Source organism: Ostrea edulis, chromosome 10, assembly GCF_947568905.1.
Source record: "Ostrea edulis chromosome 10, xbOstEdul1.1, whole genome shotgun sequence".
Classification (NCBI taxonomy): Eukaryota; Metazoa; Mollusca; class Bivalvia; order Ostreida; family Ostreidae; genus Ostrea; species Ostrea edulis.
In genome coordinates this window covers 3,341,825-3,369,783 of record NC_079173.1, presented here as the reverse complement: position 1 = coordinate 3,369,783, position 27,959 = coordinate 3,341,825, and the positions used below count along the sequence as shown (strand labels likewise).

General features: G+C 34.0%; 1 protein-coding gene and 2 long non-coding RNA genes across 30 annotated transcripts in view; 1 reads left to right on the top strand and 2 right to left on the bottom strand.

Moving 5' to 3' along the window:
- Window positions 1-27,959, bottom strand: part of LOC125666552 (leucine-rich repeat-containing protein 15-like) — a 412,115-nt gene that overhangs the window by 135,771 nt on the left and 248,385 nt on the right. For 23 of the 28 annotated variants that reach the window (XM_056151679.1, XM_056151700.1, XM_056151697.1 and 20 more), the window contains one exon: window positions 24,303-24,374. The exons of the other annotated variants lie outside the window; for them this stretch is intronic. In XM_056151679.1, coding sequence (XP_056007654.1) covers window positions 24,303-24,374 — 72 coding nt within the window. The remainder of the gene's footprint in view (window positions 1-24,302; window positions 24,375-27,959) is intronic. 28 annotated transcript variants of the gene reach the window in all.
- LOC130050876 (uncharacterized) lies at window positions 4,283-23,793 on the top strand. The gene is made up of 4 exons (XR_008799255.1): window positions 4,283-4,672; window positions 21,843-21,977; window positions 22,155-22,274; window positions 23,283-23,793. It is a non-coding gene; the product is annotated as an uncharacterized LOC130050876 (long non-coding RNA).
- On the bottom strand, window positions 20,299-21,888 carry LOC130050883 (uncharacterized). The gene is made up of 2 exons (XR_008799264.1): window positions 20,582-21,888; window positions 20,299-20,544 (listed from the first exon to the last, which is right to left on the bottom strand). It is a non-coding gene; the product is annotated as an uncharacterized LOC130050883 (long non-coding RNA).

Below are 27,959 nucleotides of genomic sequence, written 5' to 3'. Positions count from 1 at the left end.
CACTGGTTATAGAGCCTTTTGGTGATTTTCAGTTCAAAAGGACACCTTGGAAGTGCAGTGATGTACTGTATGCATTTGATGTCAACTAGAAGGGTACATTATGCAATTTCTGTATGCTCAAACTTCAGAGAAAATGGAAACTTTCCACCTTTAACCAATCACCAGTTTTATGAAATATAATAAAGAAGCAAACATTCACACATTGACAGCTTGACCGTGCCCTTGATGTATGACCCTGGTAATCCCTTGCTATGACTATGGTAGTATAAAACTTAACACAAGTATACAGATGGCATAGCTGAAGAGATATGTATGTTTGCAAACATTTCTTGTTATGGTATCCATGTGCTTAATTCTTTATCTAGACATTGATAATAGTTTACATGGCAATACAATACATGTCGTATTGCCCGTTTATGGAAATGACTGCAAAATCTACTTGGTGTTTACGGAGGGGGGGGGGGGGGTCCTACGGGATTACAGTTTATGTTTACGTGTTTTTATCACTTTAACTATTTTTATTAATGTGTTAAACCTCTCCATGTTTATTTTTGAAATATCTTTTACTCATATTGGTCATTTTGACTGAAAATGATGTAGGTTTGTATTATTTATCATTAGTATGAATTTTTGGCAAAATGCCGAAATCTACAGTAGTCATGCTACAATAGATCAATTACACTACGTTTCACCATTAATCTTTTTATATATATTAAGAGTCTATGATATGGACGTGCTTTGATGACAGTTGATTATGCTGTATGTATTTTCCAAATTATCTAAATTCATCAACGAAATCCAACAAAAATCACTTTTATAATACATTGGTACAGTGGTCAGTAACACACTCTTTACCTTAGGTGGATATAAATATCATAAATAAGGGGAAATTTTATGGGAAATGGAGAATTTTTTTTTTATTTTGTTCTATACCACAAGAACAAAACATTGGTAAAATGGGTTGAATTTTTCAGTTCAATTACCCCTCATAGACTGCTTTCGGTTTCCATGGCAACGGATGGTACACATTTGGTGGTGGGGTTAACATTATGTAAGATGGTGCAATTAAAGTTAATATTGTTAAAATCAAAGAAATCCGTGGCATTGAGCGGTCAGACCCTATCTGATTTTTTATTTTTTACATAGAATTAATCTTAAAACAACGCACAGGGGAGAAGACCATGCGTGTATATGTTCAACGCGTCGCATACAGGATGTCAAATGTGTAATGTCTCTACCCCCAGGGCATGTAATCTGCTTATCAGCGTATAATTACTTATACCCAACAAATTTTATCAGTAATTAAACTAGGGTGCTTTTTTAATTCCTTCCTCAAGTGCTGACTTTCTCGCTTACAATTTACTAATTTCTTTTATTACGGTACATATAAATGTCAGCATCATCAAAATTACTATCTAATTGCATGTTCAATCAAAATGTATCATACTTTGTAGAGTAAGGCCGCACATATACGACAGGAGTGGCGTATACCGCAAAACTACGTTTACCTATATCCTGATTACGTAAACGGAGTTATCCGCAGTCAAAATTAGTGTGCCAAGAACGGCTTAACAACCGGTATGAAACACGTCAGACAGCATTTGACCCAATACGAGGTTGTATTGACGAACTAGATCGTCATAATGACCATATAATTTGCGAAATGTTAACTTCAATCGAGACTGTTGAAACCCCTGTACCATCAACTTGTTTGGCAGTAGCTTACCTCGATTTAAAAACTGACTATACGCAGAACAAGCTCTGGCATATCGAATCAGCTGAGATATATAAACACCATATGCAATGATAATGGAATATTGCTACATAAATATGGGAAGTTGACAATGGAGAAACTCAAATCATTCCGTTTGTCATACAATTGAGTTATCAGTTTTTATGAAGTTGCTTTTGCTGTTCCACGGGTAAAACGTGTGCTGATCGATATTTGGGGCGTTGACGCAGATAGGAAGTGTAACATTTATACACATACACATAACAGTTTCTTCACACTCAGTTATGTTAAATAGTACTCTCTCTCCCTCCCTCCCCCCCTCTCTCTCTCTCTCTCTCTCTCTCTCTCTCTCTCTCTCTCTCTCTCTCTCTCTCTCTCTTTCTCTCTCTCTCTTTCTCTCTCTCAAATTCTATAAAGATTAGTTGGTATACGGACAGAAAGTCACAGAACAAAAAGTCACAGTACAAAAAGTCACAAAATCCATAGGACAAAAAGTCACAGGACAAAAATCACAATGATGATCAGATAGGATAAAAAGTCACAATTCAAAAAGTCACAGGACAAAACGTCACTGGACAAAAAGTCACAAAATCGGTAGGAAAAGTCACAAAAATGACTTAACAAATGAGATCCCATATATACCTTTAAGTTAAGAATAAAAGGTGGTATCCAAATGCTCACTAAACAACAGACAATTCTTACAGTGTATGGGAGGTAAAAGGGAATGCATGTCATAATTCTTATTAGTGTTTTATTTTGCCACGTTTAGCACTTTCAGTTCATCATTAGATAATAAGAAAGGAAAAATCATTAACTTGTTTATATAGCAATTATTATGTGACAGTTCACTTACTTCTTGTTTTGACAATAATCTGGAGTGAAAGGAAGCCAACATTAATTCCGCTATCAGATTTTGTGTTGACAAGCATTAATATGTAGTATACTAAACCAAATGATCATGCAGCTTATTTTTATCTCAATAAAAAATCTCTCTTTTTAAAAATCAAAATAACATTTTACAATAAATATGATAAAAGGAAAAACAATTTTATAATTATTATCAAAATCTCATTGGAAATATCAATTTTGGATAAATATTTTCTAAAACTTTACACAAAAAACCCCCAGACATATATTCAAATAAATATCAAAAATCAATATTTTTTATTTCCTTATGAACTGCGACTTTTTGTCCTGTGAAATTTTGTTCTACTTTCATAAAATTTTTAATTGTGACTTTTTGTCTTATTTTCTTATAAAATTGTGGCTTTTCGTCCTCTGACATTTTGTCCTACTTTCATAAAATTTCTTATTGTGACTTTTTGTCCATGGCCTTTTTGTGACTTTTTGTCCGTGACTTTTTGTCCTGTGATTTTCTGTCCATGGTCATTTTGTCCGTGACTTTTTCTCCTTTTTGTCCTACATTAGAATTTGCTGATGCAAGGTTTTCCTTAACTACTTTGGTATAAAGTAATGCTATCCATGTTTTGTTTTTAAATATTTGTACAAATACATTGTATAGAATTAAATACGCGAAAATAATTCATGAAACCACCAATATGTGATTGATACTGACAGGGATAATCAATTTCCTTGAAGTAGCTGTTGCCGTTTTACGGGTAAAGCGTATATATATATGCACTTGTATATGGTCATCTTCTGACATTGGTATATGGTAATCTACCCTTATATTGAATGCATGGTTCAATGAAGTTAACATGAGAAGTTTTTGTAAAATGTGTTTTTACAACCGATGCATGCACATGTATATGACAATGATATATCTATAGTTTGATGAACAAGCTATCTGTTTTTAGTTTATGATCAGTATATTTTTTTTTACGTTAACAGGAGATGACTGGCGTTTGTTGATGGCATTAATGATCTACAGATGAGACCGCGGCGAGGATAGCGGAACCGCGGGGGTAGCGCAGGATAGGCAGGGTTACCTGATGTATACTGCGGTAGCTTTATCCCGCGGGGGAGCTCGGAAAATACGGGATCCGCATTGGCCGTACTGTAGGCACCCGATCCCACCTCTGGTGTGTCCAGGGGTCGGTTTTTGTCCAACTATCTATTTTCGTATTGCTTATAGGATTTATGAGATTGATCACTGTTCATTATGTTTACCTTTCATACAGAGGGTTAATATAGTATATGTCCCTTACACAAAAATGCATGTAATAACGTTTTCACATTGAAACCTTCTTCATAATATATTTTCCTTAATTTCTCTTAAAGTGTAGATATTAATCAGTTACCACACATTAAATACGAGTCATTTAAGAAATGAAACTTATAATTCTTTGTTTGATGCATGTATCAAACGAAATATTGGACGGAAAACTTCATCAATGCGCGTAGCACATTGGTGAAAAAGTTTTCCGTCCAATGTTTCGTTTCATATATGCATCTAACAAAGAATTATAAGTTTTATTTCTTATCATCTAATTATGTTTTTAAGATAGAAAAATAAATAGTTTCTCTCATCAAAAAGCTTGAATTAACGTTTCTGAAATGGCGCGTAGGAATGCATATAGGCAAGAATGAAAACAAAAACAAAACGGCATGACTGTGAGTTCAGGTCAGGAACAGTTACTGTGCATATTTAAATGGATTATACGCCAAATTAAATGTGCAGTGGTTAAAAGCTGAATTAAATATACAGGAAGATAACAAGCGGTGACTGGATTTATGCTGCATCGTGTTGGAGGAGACGTTGAACACTGGTTATGTCGTTGGAATGGTGGAATGCAATTCGGCTCCATTTCAATATCGAGAAAAACGTTCAAAAGGCACTCGTTGACTGAGCCCTATATAACGCAGTTCAATTTCATTGATATTTACCAGATCAGAAGTCGCCACTTCCTCCGTCATGTTATCGATCTCGTAAAGCAGACGATTCATACCGGGAACTCGTGAATCTGTCTACTTCTACCAGTAAGTGGTCTACGTTATCAAATATTGACTATTCTGCCACGTCATTGCCTATGTATGTTGTTTCTTTAAATTAATTTGTATTTATTCATATCTTTAGTTGTGCTAATTTTTGATAGCAATGAAAAACAAAACTCAAACAAAGGCATTTCGTTATATATAATGCTTGTGTGGAAAATCCCGTTCTATAAATAACGCTAAAATTAGAACGGGTAAGACGCATTCCAGAGAAAAGTAGTCCCGCGTGCTTAGTGCAGATGAACTCCGAACGAAATTCTGACAGAGAAATCAAACGAATTGTTCAACTAATCAGCATCGTTTATAAGTCATCACTTTAAAAGTTATTAAATGATATAGATATACTTGCAGATGCTGTAAATTTACTAACGTATGGAATATCCCATCCGGTAATACTGTTATTTTATTGTTGTGCAAGTATCTGAATGTTAAAGACATATCTTGATTAATCTGAATTCATGAACACTTGTTAGAATGCATTTCTATGAATAAACTTTGAAAGTCATCACCCCAATAACATCTATTTTATCATTATAAAACCTATAATTTCGTTTGGGGGGATTACAAGCAAGTTAAATACTTATTATATATTTGTACACAGCAAAATTTGAATCTGATATTTTCTCAGTCGTGTATTGCTTATATGGTTTAATAGAGTAATTTGGACTACACATACACGTACATATTTGGAATCAATCTAAGTAAAAGTATATCCTTTGATCATATGTAACGATATACATGAGAAGATCAAAGGATCTAATTTTAATTAGATTGGATCCAGAATAGATATTATGATCGTGGTTTCAAAGATTTGAAGACTCGTTTTATGTGCTCCTGTTTTTAAGCGCTACCAATGCAATAGACCTGTGCGATAGAGATCGGGTTAATAAATACTACATATTCATCTTAGTTGATTGATTGTTTGTTTTAGTCTCGTTCAGAATTGTTCGCTCATATTGAGACGTCACCATCTGCAGGTGAAGTACGACACATTTAGATTATGCTTAGCGCTCAGGGCCGTAGCAGTGAGGGCTCCTTAGCATGTTAAAGCCTTCTGCGACAGGGCATTTCCGCTCTTAAGGTCATATCCGAAAGCTCCGTGAACCTCACTTGTAAATGTCTAACATTTAAAAAAGGAGCAGTCATTACCGATGTTAACGTCTGGGGTTTAAGGGGGCGAAGACATGAACGGAAGAGAAATTCACAAACTCTTGGTTACGATTGAATGAATCTTCTTTAACATCCTTCTCGACAGTTGTTCACTCAGGAGACGTCACCAATAGCGGTGAAAAGTTTCAAATTTTGGTTTATGCTTGGCGTTAACAGCAATTGAACAGTGAGTTTTCTTTAGCGTGTCACATCTTCTTTGACACGGGACATCCGTTTGAAGGGTCATCTTCGAGGACCCATGACATTTGCACCTGATATCAAGCGTTTGGCGATGGAACTTTCACTTTTGCCTGTTGTAACGACTTAGGTCGGTCGCAGGTGGGATTCCAACCCCGACCTTCCGCATGCGGGGTGAACGTTACATCTCTAGACCATCGCAGCGGTCCCCAGTTTACGAAGCGAAACATTGACACTGAACTATCATGACCGGTACTATTATAATTGAGACACTATGCTAATGAAAGATGGTTCGTTGTAAACGTTGACTTATTATTTGAGGATATATTCTTCGAGGACCCATGACATTTCCACCTGATATCAAGCGTTTGGTGATGGAACTTTCACTTTTGCATGTTATAACGACTGTCGCCACCGGGATTCCCACCCTGAACTTCCGCATGCGGGGCGAATGTTCTACCTCCAGACTTTCACGGCAGTCCCCAATGTTTCAAGAGTTTGTCTAAGAGAAAGCCATACAAAATATGATGGAAGCAAGGTTGTCGGATCAACAACATATTTTGAGTGCAATATAATATACTTTGGCATATCTTTTTCGGGAATATATTCAATGGATAGGAATTTGCAGCCATGTTACTAAAATTAGCACTTGTTCTGACAAATGATAAAATTATGTATATTTTACCCTTTCTATTCAAAATTCTGACAGATTATTGAAAATGGATTTTTAAATATTGGCATAATTTGTAAAACAACTGGATATACACATTTATATTGTTTAGTGGGATTCTAATATTTTACTTTCCTTTAAGTGCACAAATACCACAAATTTGCTACGATTCTAGATTTTGGTAAATTGCAGAAAATGATCACTTTCGAATCCACCAGTAGTCAAAAGGTAATGCTTTGATTTATTCAAAATTACTTTCATCTTATAAAGAAAAAATGTATTTACCATATATCAAAAATCTATCTTTGGACTCTCGATTATAGTAAATATATCAATACGTCAAGTTGAGTATTTTTTCCTTGTTTTAGAGTTTTCATTCTGGTAGCCACCTCAGCATGTTTGCCATGCTTAGTCCCTGTTATCTTATTAAGTCTTATAGAACTTTATGATTTCACATCATATGACCAGAAGTGTGTATCAATCAGTTTTTGTTGCCATGGGTCCTAGTTGGCATGGTGATAGATTGCAAACTTTGCAAAAAATAACGGTTTTTAATTTGCATTGTATGAATAGTTGTATTTTAACAAAATTGATATAAATATACTTTTCGGTTGAGCATCACTGAAGAGACATTATTTGTCGAAATGCGCATCTGCTGCATCAAAATTGGTACCTGTATAAGTTTTACATTTTAAAACACAGTTTTTAAAAAACAAATTCCATGCCAATTTATATTATATTCTAGAGAATTAGATATACCAAAAGCAATTGGATCACATTTCTTCACAGATTTGCGCTTACTATGGATACGATAAGGATAAGTTTATTTCTAAAATCTGAATGGATATTGAAAACATTCTGAAATAATCAAATCCAGTCGCAAATGCTAAGCCAGAAAACAATATGAATTTTGACCATTTGTAAAGTTTCAATATTGGTATTCTAAAACAAATACCATGGTTGCCATAGTGACATTTAGACTAATTTAAAGACTGATGTGCTTTACGTTCAAATGTAAAACTTGTGTGAAGACAGAACGTAATAAATATCCAGAATATAAATATACCCCAAATCTTGATCCTTTCCTCGGGACAGTTAAAAATTCATACGCAGTTATCAGGTACAATATATTAGATAACAAGAGGTTCATGGGCCACATCACTCACCTGTGCCACCTTGGCTCATATTTAAAGATGTTTGCTAGATATTCGCTTGTAAAACTTTGATCCCTATTGTGGTCACAACCTACTCCCGACTGGAGGGGGGGGGGGGCATGCTTTTTAATTATTGAATCTGAACTATGTCAGGAAGCGTTTATGTAAATGTAAACTGTTCTTTTCTGTCCCAGCGATTTTTCAGAAAAAGATTTTTAATGATTTTCCAATATATTTAAATGTCAGACATTTCGACACAAAGACATTTCGGACCATTGACATTTCATCCCGTTGACACTTCGGCCCAGACGTTTCAGCCAAAAAAATTGGACACTTCGGTCCAAATTTTTGAGACACTTCGGCCCAAAGACATTTCGGCCCAAGGCCCTTCGGCCCTCATGTTTTTGGTATGAGACATTTCGGTCCACATTTTTCATTTTGCTAACATCACCCATTTTATTGCGTTTCCAAAACATTGACACTTCGGCTCAATAACACTTCGGCCCAAATGTTTAATAATGGTCATTGGTTTCCTCCAGCCTTGCAGAGGGGTTTTAAGAAACTAACTGGGTCATATAAGGCAGTACTCCAAGCGTTCAGAGGGTGTTTGGCGTGGGTTGACCTGTCTATGGAATCAGAACACGTGAGACCGCGCTATACATGGGTGTTTCACGTGGTGGATTCAGCAACTATTTTGGGGGTTCTACATAGCTCTATCCTTGGACGAATTTGACTTCAGTCTCTTTGTCACTCCAGGTTTCCTTTTAGCTCTTACAAGTTATATTGTTATTTCGGATTTCCAAAATTTTGGCTTGAACATCACTGAAGAAACATTATTTGTCGAAATCCGCGTCTGGTGCATCAAAATTGGCACCGTATAAGTTTTACATGTAGCGTATTATTCTACATTCTAAATCCATGCGAATGGATTCGAGGCAGCCATATTCAATACCGGAAATTAATAATTATAAACTGATATTGAGAGGAGATGGGTGGTAACGGTAAATGCTCTAAGATAGTGAATGATGTTGTTTAAATCATAACATAATCAATTATGTTGACTATATCTAAATACAGAAATATCCTGTGTACTAACACTCCACTCCTAACACCGTTACACGTACATATGAAATCTAGCTTATGATAAGTTAACTGACAGTAATCACATAAAATATACCGAAGATGAAAGTCAGATGATAACAATAACGTCCGAATTCGCACAAAATGAAAGATCTTCGTTTGCAATATTTGGAAATATAATTGAACTGAAATGTATTATTCATACTAGACCCGACTGGTATAGTATGTCCTGTCTGTAAACAAATTCCTAACACGTACAGTGTAGGCGGAGAGACCCCTTAGTTGGTACTCATCACCAGCGCGGAAGGTGAGGGAGGGTGGCAAATTCTTGATAGAAGACACCGCCAAAAAACCCAAAAAATAACCTTAACACAACCCAAAGCTCAAAACATGTAATGATAAGAAAAATAATGGGGGGGGGGGGTCCAAGGATTTAATCCATCAGTTCCATCCATTTAAATTGTTTATTGATTGCCATGAAACCAGAAAAGAATAGAGGGGGGGGGCTAATTTAGGTGAAGCGATTTAATCGAAATAATCTTCGGTTTCCCTGTCAGATAAATGATTTTTCCGTTTTTTTACCAGGTAAATTTCTCATGATGAACAAAGTAGTGACGATCTTACCTACATCAATTACTTTAAAACTACACTAGCCTATACATATATGTAATACCATCAGAGTAAAATGTTTAGATCTTTATTATTGACACAATAGTGAGAGGTGTATAGTTTTATCTATTGAATCGTAACCTATGATTAAACATCGAGTATGTCATATTGCATTGAACATTGAAGAAGAAAGGATATCGAACAAACTGTTACAGTATACATTCTGAATTGAGAGCACTTTATGCTTTTTTATTTCACAATTTTGTTAGTTTGTTCTGTCCTTATTACTTTGTGCACATATGTAAACTAATAACTTTTTTTTCATCAACCATGGTGGTACATACAATTTGGAAATTTGGGAGGGGGTGTAGTAGATCCTCACAAGCTCCATCTAGACTGAACATAGCTGTATATTTTCTTTGATTTCCTCCATATAACATCTAAGCGTTATCAATTAATGTATGGAGTTTTGGCACACTTTTTTCCCCCTATAATAGTTCTAAAACGTCATTGTTATTTCGGATTTCAAACATTTCGGTTGGGCATCACTGAAGAGACATTATTTGTCGAAATGCGCATCTGGTGCATCAAAATTACTTTATCAAGGAACGAATGCTTTCAATTCATCAATGACAAAATGCCTGACCACTAGTACTACATGAAAGGTAACGAACAGGTTGCACTATTACAGGACGAAGTAACGGATACCGTTTAAAACATACCAATATTTAGAAATTTCTTGATTATATTCATAGAAACTGTTATATCTTTCACTGATGAAAGGCGAAGATAACGAACATTGTTCAAGCTCATAACTCCTATAAGCAATACAAAATATATAGTTGGAAAAACACGGACCCTGGTAACACCAGAGGTGGGGCCAGGTCCCTAAGAGGAATAAGCATCCCCTGTCGACCGGTCACACCCACCGTGAGCCATATATCCTGATCAGGTAAACGGAGTTATCTGTAGTTAAAATTAGTGTGCCAAAACCGCCCTAACAATCCGCCTAAAACACGTCAGACAACATTTGACCCAATGATAAGTTGATTGATGAAATAGATCGTTAGAACAACATAAATATAATGTACAAAATCTCAAATCCCATTGCAAGTTGTAACCATAATATTCTATAATATTGCTATCATTTTGTACCTTCTACGCATGAAAAGTGCATCAAGGGGGGGGGGGGGGCAATTCCAGCAACAGGTCTATTTCATTAAAAGACATACTTTTTCATAAAACGAAAATAGATCACTGGGATATATTTATTAGAAAATGTTAAATCTATAAATAAACTTAAATTTGCAAACAATTTATGCATCTAATATCACACATTTTAAACTTTTAAACCTTCCAAAGATAATTTCAAATGCTTAAAAATATTTATGTTTGTCAGTTTATGAATTTTGATTGCAAATGAACGGCCAAAAGTCCAAAATACATTTTTTAAATATATAACTATTTATTTAACGTCTCCATAACGAACTCCAAAGTGTCTTGCTACGATATGTTGTGCCCTTCCAGCTTTAGGTATCCCAACAGCACGATTACGTTGTTTTTCGCTGGGTCGTGGCATAACAGAAGGGTAAATTTTGTCAAAACTAAAGTGTTTTCTTTAACGAATAGTGTTCAAACAAACCTTTTACACTTTTTACTCCAAGCAGTATTGACCAGTAAAACTGGTTCGTACGAACACTTCAATAAACAACATGTGTTCACTAACCATGAAAAAGTCCATACATCTGAGTCGGGTACTATCCGAAATTGTTCAAAAACAAAACCTTTACCGATTGTTTAGATTTTATAAATATAAACAATATATATATAAAAGTTATACTATATTTCATAATGCACAGTTTCTTTTTTCCGCTAGTATATTTAGTTAGACTGAAATATTCTACTTCCGTTTAAGTGCACAAAGGTCACAAAGTTGACACGATTCCAGGTTTTGGTAAATTGCGTAAAATGATCACTTTTGAATCAGCTAGTAATAAAAAAGTAACGCTTTGATTTATTCAAAATTACTTTTATCTGATAGAGAAGTCCATGTATCTTGCATATAGACGATATATCAAAAATCTGTCTTTGGATTCTCCATTATAGTAAATATATTAATATATAAATGTACTTCAAGTTGGGCATTTTCCACCAACTTTTACAGCTTTCATTCTGGTAGCCACTTAAACATGTTTGCCATGTATGGTCCCTGTTATCTTTTTAAGTCTCATACACAGGTGCTAAGCTAGTTTTGGGCCCGAACTCGGTGATAACATAAATATAGAAAGGGATCTAACTCTGACCAAGATAAAAATCTAACCACTCGCTTCAAATGCCTAAAAAATCTTAAACTAGGCACGTTATGCGTAATTTGTCGTTTTCGTTACATATATTACTGTTTTAACTACTAGCATGGCAAATTTCAAGTAACAGGTTCTTAAAATAACAAAGATATACGTGATTGTTCTCTCGATTTCAATTGTTTATTTTTACTTGGACATTTACTGGTCATGGTCACGGAGTCGTTTCTTGCCTATGACAGCAGCGAAAATCAGACTAGTGTGGAATATTTTGGACCTGTCAATTACAATTTCACATCAATTATACGCTACTTAAATTTTCATACTTTAATAATATTCTTCGTGTAAACGTTACACGACTTATTTTTCTTCAGCAGCATCAACTGTTGACAAGATTTGCCATTTTAATGAAAATACTAAATACCCGATAGACTTAAAATTTCAAATACCTTAAAACTAATCAAAACGATATTCTTGTGATATTGCAAATACAGAAGGAAATTTAACATTTTTTTTTTTTTTAGCTTTTTGAATTTTTCGTTTTTGTTTATTATATTTCATTTAGATTATTTTTAGCAATTTTCCCCTTCTGTAAGGTTTTCGACATTTCGGGTGTTTAGGGTTTTGATTAAAGGGAAGGATAGCAAGATGACATATTTTTTTATCCTGACTAATCTAAGATGATTTCAATTTGTTTTCAACTTTATCAAAATTTATCTAAAATGATGGACATTTTGTAAATAAATGAGGGTGTGTGTAATCAACTTAATTTTCATTTAGTTCGTTTTTGTGGTGTTGTATGTAAATGGTTTGTTTATGCATATAAGGTGTTTCCGTAGTGTGAGTGTTGGTCGATAACGCCATTTTAGTAGACCGGTTTGGTCAGGCAGAGTAGCGGCTGTTTGTAAAGCGTGCGGCCACGTTTTCATGTTGTCCAGCAGGGATCTTTTCTTGGAGAATTCCAGAAGTTCGTCTGTATAATAGGTAGCCAGATAGACAAACATTTTACTGCGTGGTCATCGGTTTCCTCCAGCCTTGCAGAGGGGTTTTAAGAAACCAACTGGGTCATATAAGGCAGTACTCCAAGCGTTCAGAGGGTGCTCGGCGTGGGTTTACCTGTCTATGGAATCAGAACACGTGAGACCGCGCTATACATGGGTGTTTCACGTGGTGGATTCAGCAAATATTTTGGGGGTCTAGTGTTTGCATCGGATTGAAATCGGCGTTACCCAGTATCATTGTCTAGTGGGAGAGTCCAAGACTGCAAGTGGAGGGGTTGTTATCGCTGTATTTTGTATGGAGGCCTGGTTGTGCCAAGTGTGATGTGGAGTTCAATTTCATTGTGCTGAGTAGCCAAACTTTCATTTTGAGTTTCAGTAAATTAACATTTTAACAAAAAGGAATTTAATACATGTTGTATTTACAAAACGTAATTTACTACCGTTTAACTTTTTGTGTAGTTAACGGAATGTGTTGCTGTTTGAACCATTTTGTAATACATTTATTACCAGTTATATTTTCAGCCTAGCCTGACATATCTGTGGTATTGACTATCAAATTGTCTTGACAGTTATATGTTATGATCAATTATATGTCAATATTGCCAGGTTTATTGTATCAATTTATATGGCTTTTGTCGGTGAGAGAGTGGGTGTGTGACTGAGAAAGTATGATTACTTTGTGTTCTTCAAAAATCTTGATAGTTTTTGTTTTCTTAATGCTAAATAAATTTTCTTTTGATTTATTCTACGATGAATCACTTTCTCTATTGCCTAAGCAAAATCCAAAAGAACTTCTTTACAACCACCTTGGCTCATATTTAAAGATTTTTCCTCTATATTTGCATGTAAAACTTTGATCCCTATTGTGACCCCAACCTACTCCAGGTGGCATGATTATTGCTAAATTGAATCTGCACTATGTCAAGTAGCTTTCATGTAAATGTAAACTTTTCTGGCCCAGTGATTTTTCTTCAGAAGATTTTTAATGATTTTCCCAATATATTTGTATGTAAACATTTGATCCCCTACTGTGGTTTCATCTTACCTCCGGGAACCATGGTTTTTTTTTTATAAATGTGAATCTGCACTATGTCAGGGAGCTTTCATGCAAATGTAATCTTCTTTGGACCAATGGTTCTTAAGGAGAATTTCAAAATATGTTTTTCTATTTCTCAGTTATGTAAAACTTTGATCCCCTATTGTGGCCCCATTCAAACCCTAGGAGTCATGCGTTATGTCAGGGAACTTTCATGTAAATGTCAGCTTTTCTGGCTCAGTGGTTCTTGAGAAGAATATTATTCAAGATTTACCGTATGTGTAAAATTTTGACCCCATATTGTCGCGTCGTCTCTATGTAAAACTTTGACACCCTATTTTGGCCCTATCTTACCCCCATATTCCGTGATCTTAACATAAATGAATCTGCACTATGTCAGGAAGTTTCATATAAAACATATACACCGTTACACGTACATATGAAATATAGCTTATGATAAGTTAACTGACAGTAATCACATAAATTGCATCGAAAATGATAGTCAGATGATAATAATAACGCCCAAATCCGCACAAAATGAAAGTCCACTTGTAATAATTGGAAATATAATTTGTATTGAAATGTGTTAATTATATCTTACCCGACTGGTATAGTATGTCCTGTCTGTAAACAAACTTCCTAACACGTACAACGTAGGTGGAGAGGCCCCATAGTTGCCACTCATCACCAGGGAGGAGGGTATGGGTGGGTGAAATTTCTTTTATAGAACACCCTCAAAATAACCTTAACACAACCCAAAGCTCAAAACATTTAATAATAATAATAATAAGAGAGAGGTCGAATAATAATAATAATAGAGAGGTCGAAGAATTTAATTCTTCAGTTCATCTTCGATCCATTTAAATTGTTTATTGATTGTCATCAAAGGAGTAGAGGGGGGGGGGGGGAACTGTTAGCTAAAGAGACTTGATCGAAATAATTTTCGATTTCCCTGTCAGATAAATAATTTTTCCAATGTTCTCATGGTCAATTGCTCATGATGAACAAAGTATTGAGGATCCAAACTCTACCCACATCAATGACTTTAAGAAACTACATTAGCATATACATATATGTAATACCATCAGAGTACAATATTTAGATCTATGTTGTTGGCAAACTAGTGAAAGATGTAAATTCTTATCTGTTGAACTTTAACCTATGATTAAACATCGAGTATGTCATATTGTTACATTGAGCAATGTAGAAGTGAGGATATCAAGCAAACTGTTACAGTATACATTCTTATTTGAGAACACTTTATGCATTTTTATTTCACAATTTTGCTATTTTGTTATGTCCTCATTAATTGGTGCACATATGCAAACTAATAACTAATTGTTTTTCATCAATCACGATGGTACATACATTTTGCAAATTCAGGAGGGGACGGGGCTGCACTGGATCCTCACATGTTCTATCTGGACTGAATATAAATGCATATTTTCTTTGATTTCCTCCATATACCTTTTAAGCGTTCTCAAGTAATGCATGGATTATCAAGGAAAGAACGCTTTCAATTTTATCAATGACGAAATGCCTGGCCACTAGTGCCCGTCTAGTTTACAGTATAACAGGACGAAGTATCGTATACTTTTTAAGCCATACCAATATTTAGAAAATTCTGGATTACAGTCATAGATACTGTTATGTATTTCACTGATATCACAAAAACATGATGTACAAATCCTCAAATCCCATTTCAAATTATAATCATATCATTCCATAATATCACGATCATTTTGTACCTTCTACGTATGAAAAGAGCATTAAGGAGGAGGTAATTCTAGCAATAGGTATATTTCATTAACAGACCCCCTTTTTCATTAAAAAATATTAGATTATTTGGATTTATTTATTAGAAAATGTTAAGTCTATAAATAAACTTCAATTTTCAAAGAATTTATGCATCTTATATCGCAAATTTTAAAATTTTAATATTTCAAATGATTATTTCAAATGCTTAAATATGTGATGCGCCACCAGAAAACCAGGCTTAATGAGTTTTTGCAACAAAATGAGATTTTAACATTTTTAGATAGGTTTTGTATCAATAAATAAAAATATGAAATATTTCAGTGAAATTCCTTATATTTATTGAGTTATGACATTGCAAAGTTGATACCTTCCTCCTTAATATATTGCATTACGTTTATGTAACGTTACGTGCGTAATATTTTTATAACGTTTACTATTTTTTAAGAACAGAAATCACTATAACAATAGAAAATATTCACTTCTGCAATAAAGTCATATTCATAACAACAAATTAATTAATAACAGTCAGTGAGTAATATTTTCATATCTTATGTAGTCTAATTAATATTGGGACAAAAGTGCAGAAAGGTAATTAATTATTGAATTTTAAATTTACTTAAGTTTTGGCTACATATTATTTCCTCTGGTACTTTTCTGATGATACCTGACTGACTCATGGTAATTCTAGCGTATTTCAACGAATCTTGTCATCAAATACAAAGGAAATTTTTACTAAATCTTATTCCCACCGATTGATTGCATCAGTAAGGGTGTTGTTATAACGCGGAATGGAAAACGAAACGGGACGAAAACAAAAATAAATATGTATTGGGAAGAATTCAATACGCAGCTATGTTAAGGCTTCCCAGAGTTTGAAATGCGTTAAAAACATACATTGGATTGCGAGGTCGGTTTTTGGTTTTCACTTGTAATTTATATACTTAAGTACATACAATTTATATAGAATGTTTTCTCGACTATATATTAGCATATCTGATATGATATCACATGACTTCGTTGATCACGTGACGGTCATTAAGAATTGTTTTAAGTGTTTCACATAAAGCGCTTCAGCGCAGCTCATTTAACAATTACTTTTAATTTTTTGTTTGATAAATGAACTCACTGTATCCTTGTGTACCCAAAATGTGCTTGGAATAAATGGTAGTATTACTTGCGTACAAAATGCACGTATTTCATGAAGAGTTCAACTTACCGACACACTTACCTACACATTTGAGGGTAATCTGTATTCAAACAAAGCCATCACACATTTAACCAAGCAAGACTCGGGTAGAGAATAAACTCCTCTTACGATTTCCGCAATAAATCTCAAATGAATCCTCATAAATTACCTGCGCTAGACTCTTTTATAAACACATCATAAATTCTACCTCTTATCACTGGTATAAAACAGAGTAGATTTCAAAAGTATATTTTTCGAAAGCAGTGTGAACACGCTGAATTTCAATCAAGGGTAATTAAACAAACTATTTTAAAATATTCGGACATATAAGATATTAAAATACAATTCAGACACGTGGATTTTGCAATAGGGTTCTGATATCTTATAGGCACTTTGAAATAAGGTCTAAAGTTTTTGACACTCTCCCCGTCATAACAGCTCAAGTTTGCAGATACTTGACGTCATTTTCCATTATGACGTCATTTATTGGTAGTTCAGAGAAGTAAAGGTATAAAGTGCTCTGTGATATTCTATAAGGGAATCCTTAACCTACCCGCGTATAACGATTTTTTTTTACTATCATAACTACGCACGGGTCTTGCTACATTGAATGGTTGTAGTAATGAAATATGTTTGAAAATCATAACCAGCCTTGATTGAAGAGAATGAGTTAATGCGAATTGAAATTATTTTCTGTTTTTTTTTTTACACCAATGCATGTATATAAAAAAAAAACCCAGCTGACTCATGGATATCATTGCCCTCTCTACTGCATGTACCTTCTTTAATTTTCAGGTTAAAATTAATGAGGAAAAATATTTGATATGATATATTTTGAATATTTTCTAGTTTGTGTCTTATTGTGCAATCATGTATATATAGTCTTCATTCGCTGTATCCCCCCCCCCTCCTTGCAAGAAAGAGATGAAGAAGAAATGGAAGAAAATATTAAACCAAGTTATGATTGGAAAGACATGTAATATCTATGAAAAGATTAAAAAAAACTGATTTTCTTAATCAACTTAGGCCATTGAAAATTGGGAATTTTTGCATGAAATTTTCTGATTAAAAACTCAGTTTACCTACTCAGGATATAGGGCTCACGGAGGGCGTGACTGGTTGACAGGGTATGCTTACTCCTTCTAGGCATCTGATCCGGTGTCCAGGGGTCCGTGTTTGCCAACTATATATTTTGTATTGCTTATAGGATTATGAAATTGATCACTGTTCGTTATTTTCACCTTTCATATTGTTGTTGAACGAGTATCTTAGGACACATTGCATGTTTCTAAACTTTTTAATTTTTCAACAAAACTAACTTTTATCATGCCTATAGTTGCTTTAAATGTGTTTTAAATGAAACATTTCTGTAGTTTTCGAGTTTGAAACCGACACTTAGATTTAAATCCATATTGTGGCTAATTATCGCAATGTTTCGGCGAATGAACTATCAGAATTAATTACTATAAGCATAAGAAGGACATAATGCATATAACGCATACCTTGGAAACATATGCATGTAATGTGTCCTGTAATCGATTTAAATATAAATATAAATGAAGTTAATTTCATGTACAGTGCATGTTCATTCGACTAACATCTCTAATTCTTGATCCGTTGAATTCAGGAATTTATAACTCGCTCAATTCAGTACTAGGTAAATAAGATTTAAGCTTTCAATACCACTCTCGTGATATTGTATTGCATGTACTGTTCATAATACAAATTGTTAATCATAAATGAAACTATTGAAATATAACAATTCAAACAGAAACTAAAAACACCCATGTCTTATTTTTCTGTTTCTGTTAAAGGAGGGGGTGGGTTTTCAATTTTTCTTTTTTCAGTTTCAAATACGAAATTGGTTCAAATGTGTAGGTCAAAGTATTAAGCTCACTTCTCTTCCTCCCACTGCAGTCAAACTTAACACTTTTTCTGTAATTGAGTTAATAAAACATGGAGACAGAGAATCCTTAGCAGTGATTATCCTGTTGTCTATACAAGGTGAAGATAACGAACAGTGATCAATCACATAACTCCTATAAGCAATACAAAATAGATAGGTGGGCAAACACGGACCCCTGGATACACCAGAGGTGGGATCAGGTGCCTAGGAGGAGGAAGCATCCCCTGTTGACCGGTCACACCCGCCGTGAACCCTATATCCTGAGCAGGTAAACGGAGTTATCTGCAGTCAAAAGCAGTGTGCCAAGAACGGCTTAACAATCGGTATGAAACACGTCAGACAGCATTCGACCCAATGCGAGGTTGTATCGACGAACTAGATCGTTATAACGACCATAGAATTTGCGAAATGCTGACTTCAATCGAGACTGTTGAAATTCATGTACCATCAACTTCTTTGTCAGTAGGTTACCTCGATTTAAAAACTGACTATACCCAGAACAAGCTCTTGCATATCGAATCGGTTGAGATATATAAACACCATATGTAGGTGATAATGGAATATTGCTACATAAATATGGGAAGTTAACGATGGAGAAGCTGAAATCATCCCGTTTGTCATACAGTTGAGTTGTCAGTTTGCCGTTAATGTCTACTTTCAATACAATATCTAAGTATGTTTTTCCTCTTTCATTGATGCCAACATCTGTGCGCAAGAACGATTAATGTTTGTGCTAAGAGCATTTACATCCTCCAAAACAAAACACACATGCATATGTATAATATTTTGTCGTTTTTTTTTTTTCAAAAGCGGATTCATGGTCAATTTTTGAAAGAGTTGATATGTTTGCCATATGTATAATTTATTTTCTGATATCAACTGTGTCATTCATGATTTATGTAACGATGCTTTCATTACGACAAAAACGATCCAACATGTCTAAACTGTTTTGTTTTCATCTCATGATTTAGTTCATAACCAACCCAATAACTGTATTGATTTGTGGAAATGAGTGTGCTTTTTTTTTTAAATTTCAACGACTTTGTATTTGTTTTCACACTTTGTTTTCGTAAATCCTAGTATTGATTAATTAGCAGTTAAAAAGACAACAAAATTGTACTTGAGATTATGGCATATATACTCCGACCAAATGTGCATTAGTGGGTGCTGATTATTAGTTTGTTATTTTTCTCTTTTTTATCCTCTTAATAAATCAGACTTAGTGTTGACAATGAAAAGTTCTTTGTGCCTGCAATATATTTTATTCGGACTTTGACTAAGGTGACAGGATGTAATTCATCTATCATTCCTTAATGCTGGTGATATTTATATATCTACAAAGCTGACAGAAACGTTTTCATAAAAAAAATCTGTTAAAAGCACACTTTTTAAAAATTGCTTTCTCTAACTCTTAAACTTCTTATACAGTGCAATTTTTGGCTTCAATGACCACTTTTAATGCATATTTCTAAATCATCTTAATATTTTACTCTGTTGATTTATAATAATCTACATAGTGCTCTACATACCCTCCCCCTAAAAAACAACTTTAGCTAATTTGCTAGTTTCAATGCATATAATCCTGAACTCTTTTGTTACTTGTATACTCGAAATATCAGATCACAAGAGACAACATTAAAATGATGGACCGCAGTGAAATGACGATTGATGTCCGCAACAGGTTGTGGGAGTTATACATAATTTTTTATATTTATTAATCAGGCATGGTTTAAATCAAAACCTATGTTTTAAAGTGGAGTTGTAATATGTTTCCAAATTCATAAAATATGCATGAAAATCATTACCATTGCTAAACTATATGGGGATCAATTCACTTTATGTTTTACTTAACAGAATCACAATACATGTAGTTTTCTCGATATCCTTGTATAACTAATGAAACATTACAGCTCTATCCACTTGCACAGAAACATATACAACAAAAATAATGATCCTATTGATAAACTATGTGCATAAATTTGTAGATCATGCCATGATGGTTAGAACAAAAATTCAAGTCATGACATTTCATTCCATATTCCGCATCGCGTGTCCACAACACCCGCGAAGTTGCTACTTTCGTTTTCCACAAGTCCGACTAAACAAGAAAAACAACTTTTAAAGTAATTTTTAAATGTATGTATTATGCATTTAAGTCATAGAATAACTGTGTATAGTATGTGTCCATGGCAAAAGTCTACGAAACATGAATGCTATAACGTGCATAAGTAGGCCGACATTTTATCTCACTACATTGTGCAGTACTACAGTCAGTCTTTTACCGATATGATTTTTATGAGTCTTTGACTTTATACTATTTTTACAAGTTTGCATTAAAAAATTTAAAAGTGCAATATCAATCATTTCATATTACCAAACGAAACAAAGAATGCAGCTCGGTATAGCACATAATGATAATCAACAACGTGAAAAAACCCAGCAAAACAACGTAATGTTTTACATTTCTTTTAACGTCCTTTTCTCAATTATGACGTAAAACTCAACAAGCCTGCTTTTGTCGTGGCGGCTCACATATATCTTTTTTTGTCAGTTTATGAATTTTAATTGCAAATGAACGGCGACAAGTCTACAATACATTTTTTTTTTAAATATTTTCCAGACAAGGATTTGATATTTAAGTATTATGCAGTTTTAAAGTTATATAAAGGTTACTTTTGCAGCAACACCTATTTTAAAATTGACAATATAAGACAATATGAAGAAGTTTGACAAAATGCAAAATTAAAGGCTCAATGAAATTTCTATATGGATACTTACGATATCCAACATGATTTCTCCATAAGTGGGTCAGATGGAAATATCTTTAAAAATCAATTCTTTTCATAATTCTTCAGAATTGATTTGCATTTTCGAAAAACTAAAGCACTGATATTTAGGGATTTTTTCCTGTGTTCAACATATAAATACAGAATGCACTCACTAAACATAGAAACGACCTATCAATAAATTGACCTCAACTTATAATTATTGCAACCATATAATCAAATGATATAAATGATTAGAAGTGATATTTATGACCCCCATTTCCTTCAATTTTATGTTTGCATGGTTTTCTCGTAGATAAGCTCTTAACATTTTCTGTTCTAGTATTCTCCAGGATGAAAGACGAAGAAAACGAGCAGTGACCAATACCATAACTCGTATAAGTAATACAAAAACATTGGGCAAACACGGACCCCTGGATATACCAGAGGTGTTATCAGGAGCCTAGTAGATATTGTGGTAATAAGCATGATATGTGTCCTCTACAAAATTAGGTTTGGACTTTTCCATCTTGAGATTAGATTGAATAGAACGCTTGTTATTCATTTCTTTACTTCTTTCAAAATAAAAAAGTATGATCAATCTGAACATTTCTGATATCCATAAGTGGTAAATAAGTGTGCTTGTTCACTTTAGGTACATTGATTCGTTTTGACAAAGAAGAAAATGAAGTAAATTATTCTGTAAGACAACTAAAGTACGCGACATCCAAGGTGAAAACAGGGTTTAGGAGAAATAAATCCATTGCCGATATTGGTAAGAAAATAACAAAATATCTAAACCGAGACCTATGAAAAGGAAGAAAACGAGCAGTGATGTCATAACTCCTATAAGGAATACCAAATAAAGAGTAAGGCAAACATGAACCCATGGATATACCAAACGTGGGATCAGATGCCAAGGTGGCGTATGCATCCTCTGTTGACCCGCCACACAGGCCATGAGCACTATATCTTGATCAGGTAAACGGAGTAATCCATAGTGAAAATTAGTGTCCAAGAACGGCTTCATAATCTGTAAGGATCTCGTCGGACAGCATTTGACCAAATTATAGGTTGTATTGACAGACTAAATCATTACAATGACAATAAAATTTGCAAAATGCTAACTGTAAAGGGACTGTTGGAACCCCTCTATCATAACCCATTTAATAACGGAATAAAATTTGAAATGCCTTCTGTTGAACTGGTAGTATAAACGCTTGATTTTAGCATATTAGATCCTGATCTTAAGATAGGATAGGTATAGAAGGAAGACGTTTATTAAAGAACCTAGATTTGGTATCATTATACCTCCTTTATAGCATATATTTGATATATTCATTTCATTTGTAGACATTCAAATCCTATAACGAGCGTTGACCAATCTCAAATAAAAATTCGAAATTAAGGGATGAACAAACACGTAATTTCATCCAGGAAAAGCAAGATGTAACATTTTTAAACATACGCATTCTCTCTTAAATTGTCGTGCATGATCTATAATCATAACGAGAAATACAGATTAAGGACGTGTTTCGTGCCGATTGTTAGGTCGTTCTTGGCGTACTAATTTTAGCTACGAGTACCCCTGTTTGCCTGATCGGGATATAGCGGTGGTGGGGTAACTGGCCGACAGGGGATGCTTACTCCTCCTAGCCAGTTGATCTCACATTTATTGTGTCCAGAGGTCCGTGTTTGCCCAACTATGTATTTTGAATTGCTTATAGGAGTTATGAGATTCATCACTGTCCGTACCTATTATGTTGTTGTTATTGTATTTTAGGCAACCAATCTGTGATCTTCCATGATGTTTTGGTGGAAAGAAATTCATTCGGAGGTCATTGCGTCCTCGTAGCGGTTTGAGAACAAAATGAACACTTTTTAGCAGTTGTAACTAATGTACGCTTCTTTGTTGACTTCATCGGTGTAATAATTTTATCATGCAATATGCGTAATTACGCCGCTATTTTTAGATAAGTGTCTGATCAACTCTAGTCTTGCAGATTTCAACACATCCACTTTACCTCGAATTTCCTCATCAAGTTTTAGAATACGAAATAAAAAATCATTAACACAGAATTTAAAAGCGTAACCACTGCTGTCCATGCAAATTTCATTTAATAAAATCTTATCAACTTTACTTGCTTCTATAAACAGGGATCTGTAGCCTCTTTTGTTCATTATTACTTGTAAACAAACGCCGCATGTGTTAGTTGTTTTAATTGTGGGTGCAGACATTAAAATATCAGAAATTTCTTCTTGTAACTGATTGGTCAAAGAAATGATGAAGATGTCTTGATTGATATGAATTCATGAACACTGACTGAAAACAACCACATTTTGTGATTGATAAATTTAATACCAATTGTATGTAGTAAAGTTCCTGTTTTTCATTCTCAAGTTTAGGTTGACTTTAACATTAGTGTTGATCCACATTGTAGTAATACACAATTAATTCTATGAGCTTGAACAATGAATATTTCTATGAAGCGAACACTAAATTTCTTAAATAATGAATTGAGTTGTAATAATCAAGCAAATATATAATTATATCTTTCGAAAAACATTTGTTATTTTACGGAGTTTCCTAGGGGAACCATATGCAGATAGTGATAGAAAAATGAAGAGAGAGATAAATATAGAAGGGATTAATATAGTGTAGATGTCCCTTACACTGTGATATGATACATGTGATGAGGTTTTCACATTGAAACGTTCTTCATCACCCGATTCCTAAAATTTATCTTAAAATGTAGATATTCAGTTATCATACAGTAAATACGAGTCATATAGAGATACTTACAGATCCGTTAAATTCACCAGTGTATCAAACAGTCCTTTCGGTAACGTGGTTATTTGATTGGAGTACAAGGTCCTGAATAATAAAGACATGTTGATTAATCTGAATTCATGAACATTGTTGATATACATTGAATATTCTCTAAATGTTTTGAATCACATATTCAGTGATTGTAAGAAGAAATAGCTTCACTGATAACGATATTTTACTAATACGTAACAGAGATTTCGATAATCTGTATTGTATTTCTACAAAACATAAGTATAAAATGTGTTGATTCCAGATCAGAAAACAATAAGAGGGACAGTGGGGTACATATTCCATGCCTGAAGCCCGTGGTTTATCATGGATTTATTCGTAAAGAACTGTACGTCAATGTATAAATTAAATCCTACTGGACCGATATCTTTAAGCTCAGGACAGTACATATGTTTTTGCACACTGATTTTAACTACCGATAAAAATGACTTGGAATTTCAAGGGGGGGGGGGGGGTAATCCAATCAAGATGAATACTCATTAAATATTTGGATACAATTGTGCACGGAATACTTTGAATGTAATATTTTCTCAGTCGTGTAATGTTTTATGGTTTGATAGATCGAGTTGAGCTACAAATACCTGCACAGATACCTAACCAATCTAATCTTTCGGTAACGTGGTTATTTGATTGGAGTACAAGTAACTGAATAATAAACACATGCTGATTAATCTGAATTAATGAACATTGTAGATATACATTGGATATTCTCTAAAATGTGTTAAATCACATATTCAGTGATTGTAAGAAGAAGTATCATCACTGATAACGAATTTTTTACTAATACGTAACAGAGATTTCGATAATCTGTATTGTATATTTACAAAACATAAGTATAGAGTGTGTTGATTCCAGATCAGAAAACAATAAGAGGGACAGTGGGATACATATGCCATGCCTGAAGCCCGTGGTTTATCATGGATTTATTCTTAAAGAAATGTACGTCAATGTATAAACTAAATCATATTGGGCCGATATCTTTAGGCTCAGGACATTACATACGTTTCTGCACACCGATTTTGACTACCGATACAATGACTTGGAATTTCGGGGGAGGGGAGGGGAGCTAATCCAATCAAGATGAATACTCATTAAATATTTGGATACAATTGTGCACGGAATACTTTGAATGTAATATTTTCTCAGTCGTGTAATGTTTTATGGTTTGATAGATCGAGGTGAGCTACAAATACCTGTACAGATACCTAACCATTCTAATTAACATTACCATTTGATTAACAGTAGATCCTTTGACCTTGTGTAGCGATATACGTGAGCAGACCAAAGGATCTAATTTTAATAATATTGGATCTGGAATATATCTTATGTTTGTAGTTTCAAAGATTTATAGACGTTTGTTTTATGTACTCTTGTTTTTAAGCGTTACATCAAATTAACCGCTGTGGTAGAGATAAGGTTAATCATTAATATATGTTGTTCATCTTCATTGATTGATTGTTTTTGTTACGTCTCGTTGAATTTAAATTTGAATTTCCATACAAATTATGCGTCTGATATAGCAAATTTCAAACTTTTAATCATTCTAAAGATAATTTGAAATACTTAGAAATGTTTTTGTCAGTTTATGAATTTTAATTGCAAATGAACGGCGAAAAGTCCAAAATACATTTTTTTTTTTTACAGACAAAAATTTGATATTTAAATATTATACACTTTTAAAGATCTTAAACGTTACTTTTGCAGAAACACCGATTTCAAAATTGACAATATAACACAATATGAAAAAAGTTTAGCACAATGCAAAATGCAAAATTACGGGCTCAGTGTAATCTCTATATGTACACTTATGATGTCAAATATGATTTCTGCATATGTAAATTACAGGAAAATCTCTTAAAAAATCAATTCTTTTAATAATTCTTCAGAATTGATTTGCGTTTTTGAAAAACTAAATCCCTTATATTTAGGGATTTGTCTTGTGTTGAAAGACTAATCAATGTGTAAATACAGATTGGACTGTTAATAAAAAAAATAAACGACGTGTCAATAAATTGACCTCAAGTTATAATTATTCCATCCATATACTCAAATGATATAAATGATAAGAAGTAATATTGATGACCACCATTTCCTTCAGTTGTATATGTTTACATGGTTTTCTCATATATCTTAAAACTCTGTTCTAGACGAGAATTCTCCAGAAAACAAGCAATGACCAATCCCATAATTCCTATAAGTAATTCAAAAACATAGGGCAAATACGGATCCCTGGATATACCAGAGGTGTTATCAGGAGCCTAGTATAAATTGACTGTACATATTGTGGTAATAAGCACGATATATGCCCTCTACATAATTGCGTTTGGATTGTTACATCTTGAGATTAGATTGGACAGAGCATTTGTAATTAATTTTTTTACTTCTTTAAAAAATCATTATCTGAACATTTCTGATATTCATAAGTGGTAAACAGAGTGTGCTTGTTTACTTAAGGTACATTAATTAATTTTGACAAAGAAGAAAATGAAGTAAATTATCCTGCAAGACAGCTAAAGTACGCGACGGTGAAAACAGGGTTTGGGAGAACCAAACCCATCGTCGATATTTGTAAGAAAATAACAAAATATCTAAAAAGAAATCTATAAAAAATGAAGAAAACGAACAGTGAACAATCTCGTAACTCCTATAAGGAATATCAAATAAAGAGTTAGACAAACACGGACCCTTGAATATGTCAAAGGTGGGATCAGATGCCAAGGTGGCGTATGCATCCACTGTTGACCGATCACACCCGCCGTAAGCCCTATATCCTGATCAGGTAAACGGAGTTATGCGTAGTTAAAACCAGTGCGCCAAGAACGGCCCAACAATCGGTATGAAACACGTCAGACAGCATTTGACCCAATGAAAGGTTGTATTGACGAACTAAACCGTTATAACGATCATAGAATTTGAAAAATGCTGACTTTAATCAAGACTGTTGAAACCCCTAAAGAGACTAATTACGGACATGATATTTGAAGAATAAATCCTTTCAATGGATTGGTGTTCGTCTGACTAAAGCCCTCCCATACAAATTCACATCGTTGTACAACATTTTAATTAGTAGGGGCTGGCTTTAGTCAGACTAGATTGTTGTCAATACAATACCCTTGCTACACATCCCAATCTAATTAAAATCAGACTTCTTAGATCCGCGCCGTATAATCTGCGTAAGTAGATCTGACATAACCAGATTAGGGATGAACTTTACGTCAGCCAATCAATGTATCGGCTTTGAAATCGTCGGTGTTCACAATTCAAGGAAAGTGGCTGCTATTGTTTGGTTTGAAAGAAAACATCGCAGGTAAATGCGACGTCACAATGCACCGTTGACGTCGACTGGCGTTATATTCTTCGCGTTATTTAAGTAAACCATCTTGAAAAGTATTCAAATCGTACCCATCTCTATTTATACATAAATCGATTTGGGTGTATTTCATATCGTACGTTTTGTTCTTTGTATGAAGGGAATAGATTAGGCGTTATCGTGAAAGTTTAAAAAAAAATTTGCGTGAATATACAATTTTACAGTGTGGAATAAACTTCGTGGGAGAGAGATTACAGCAATTTGTTTACGAATTGCCAGGGACCGCCTAAATAGCCATCATTATCTGTATG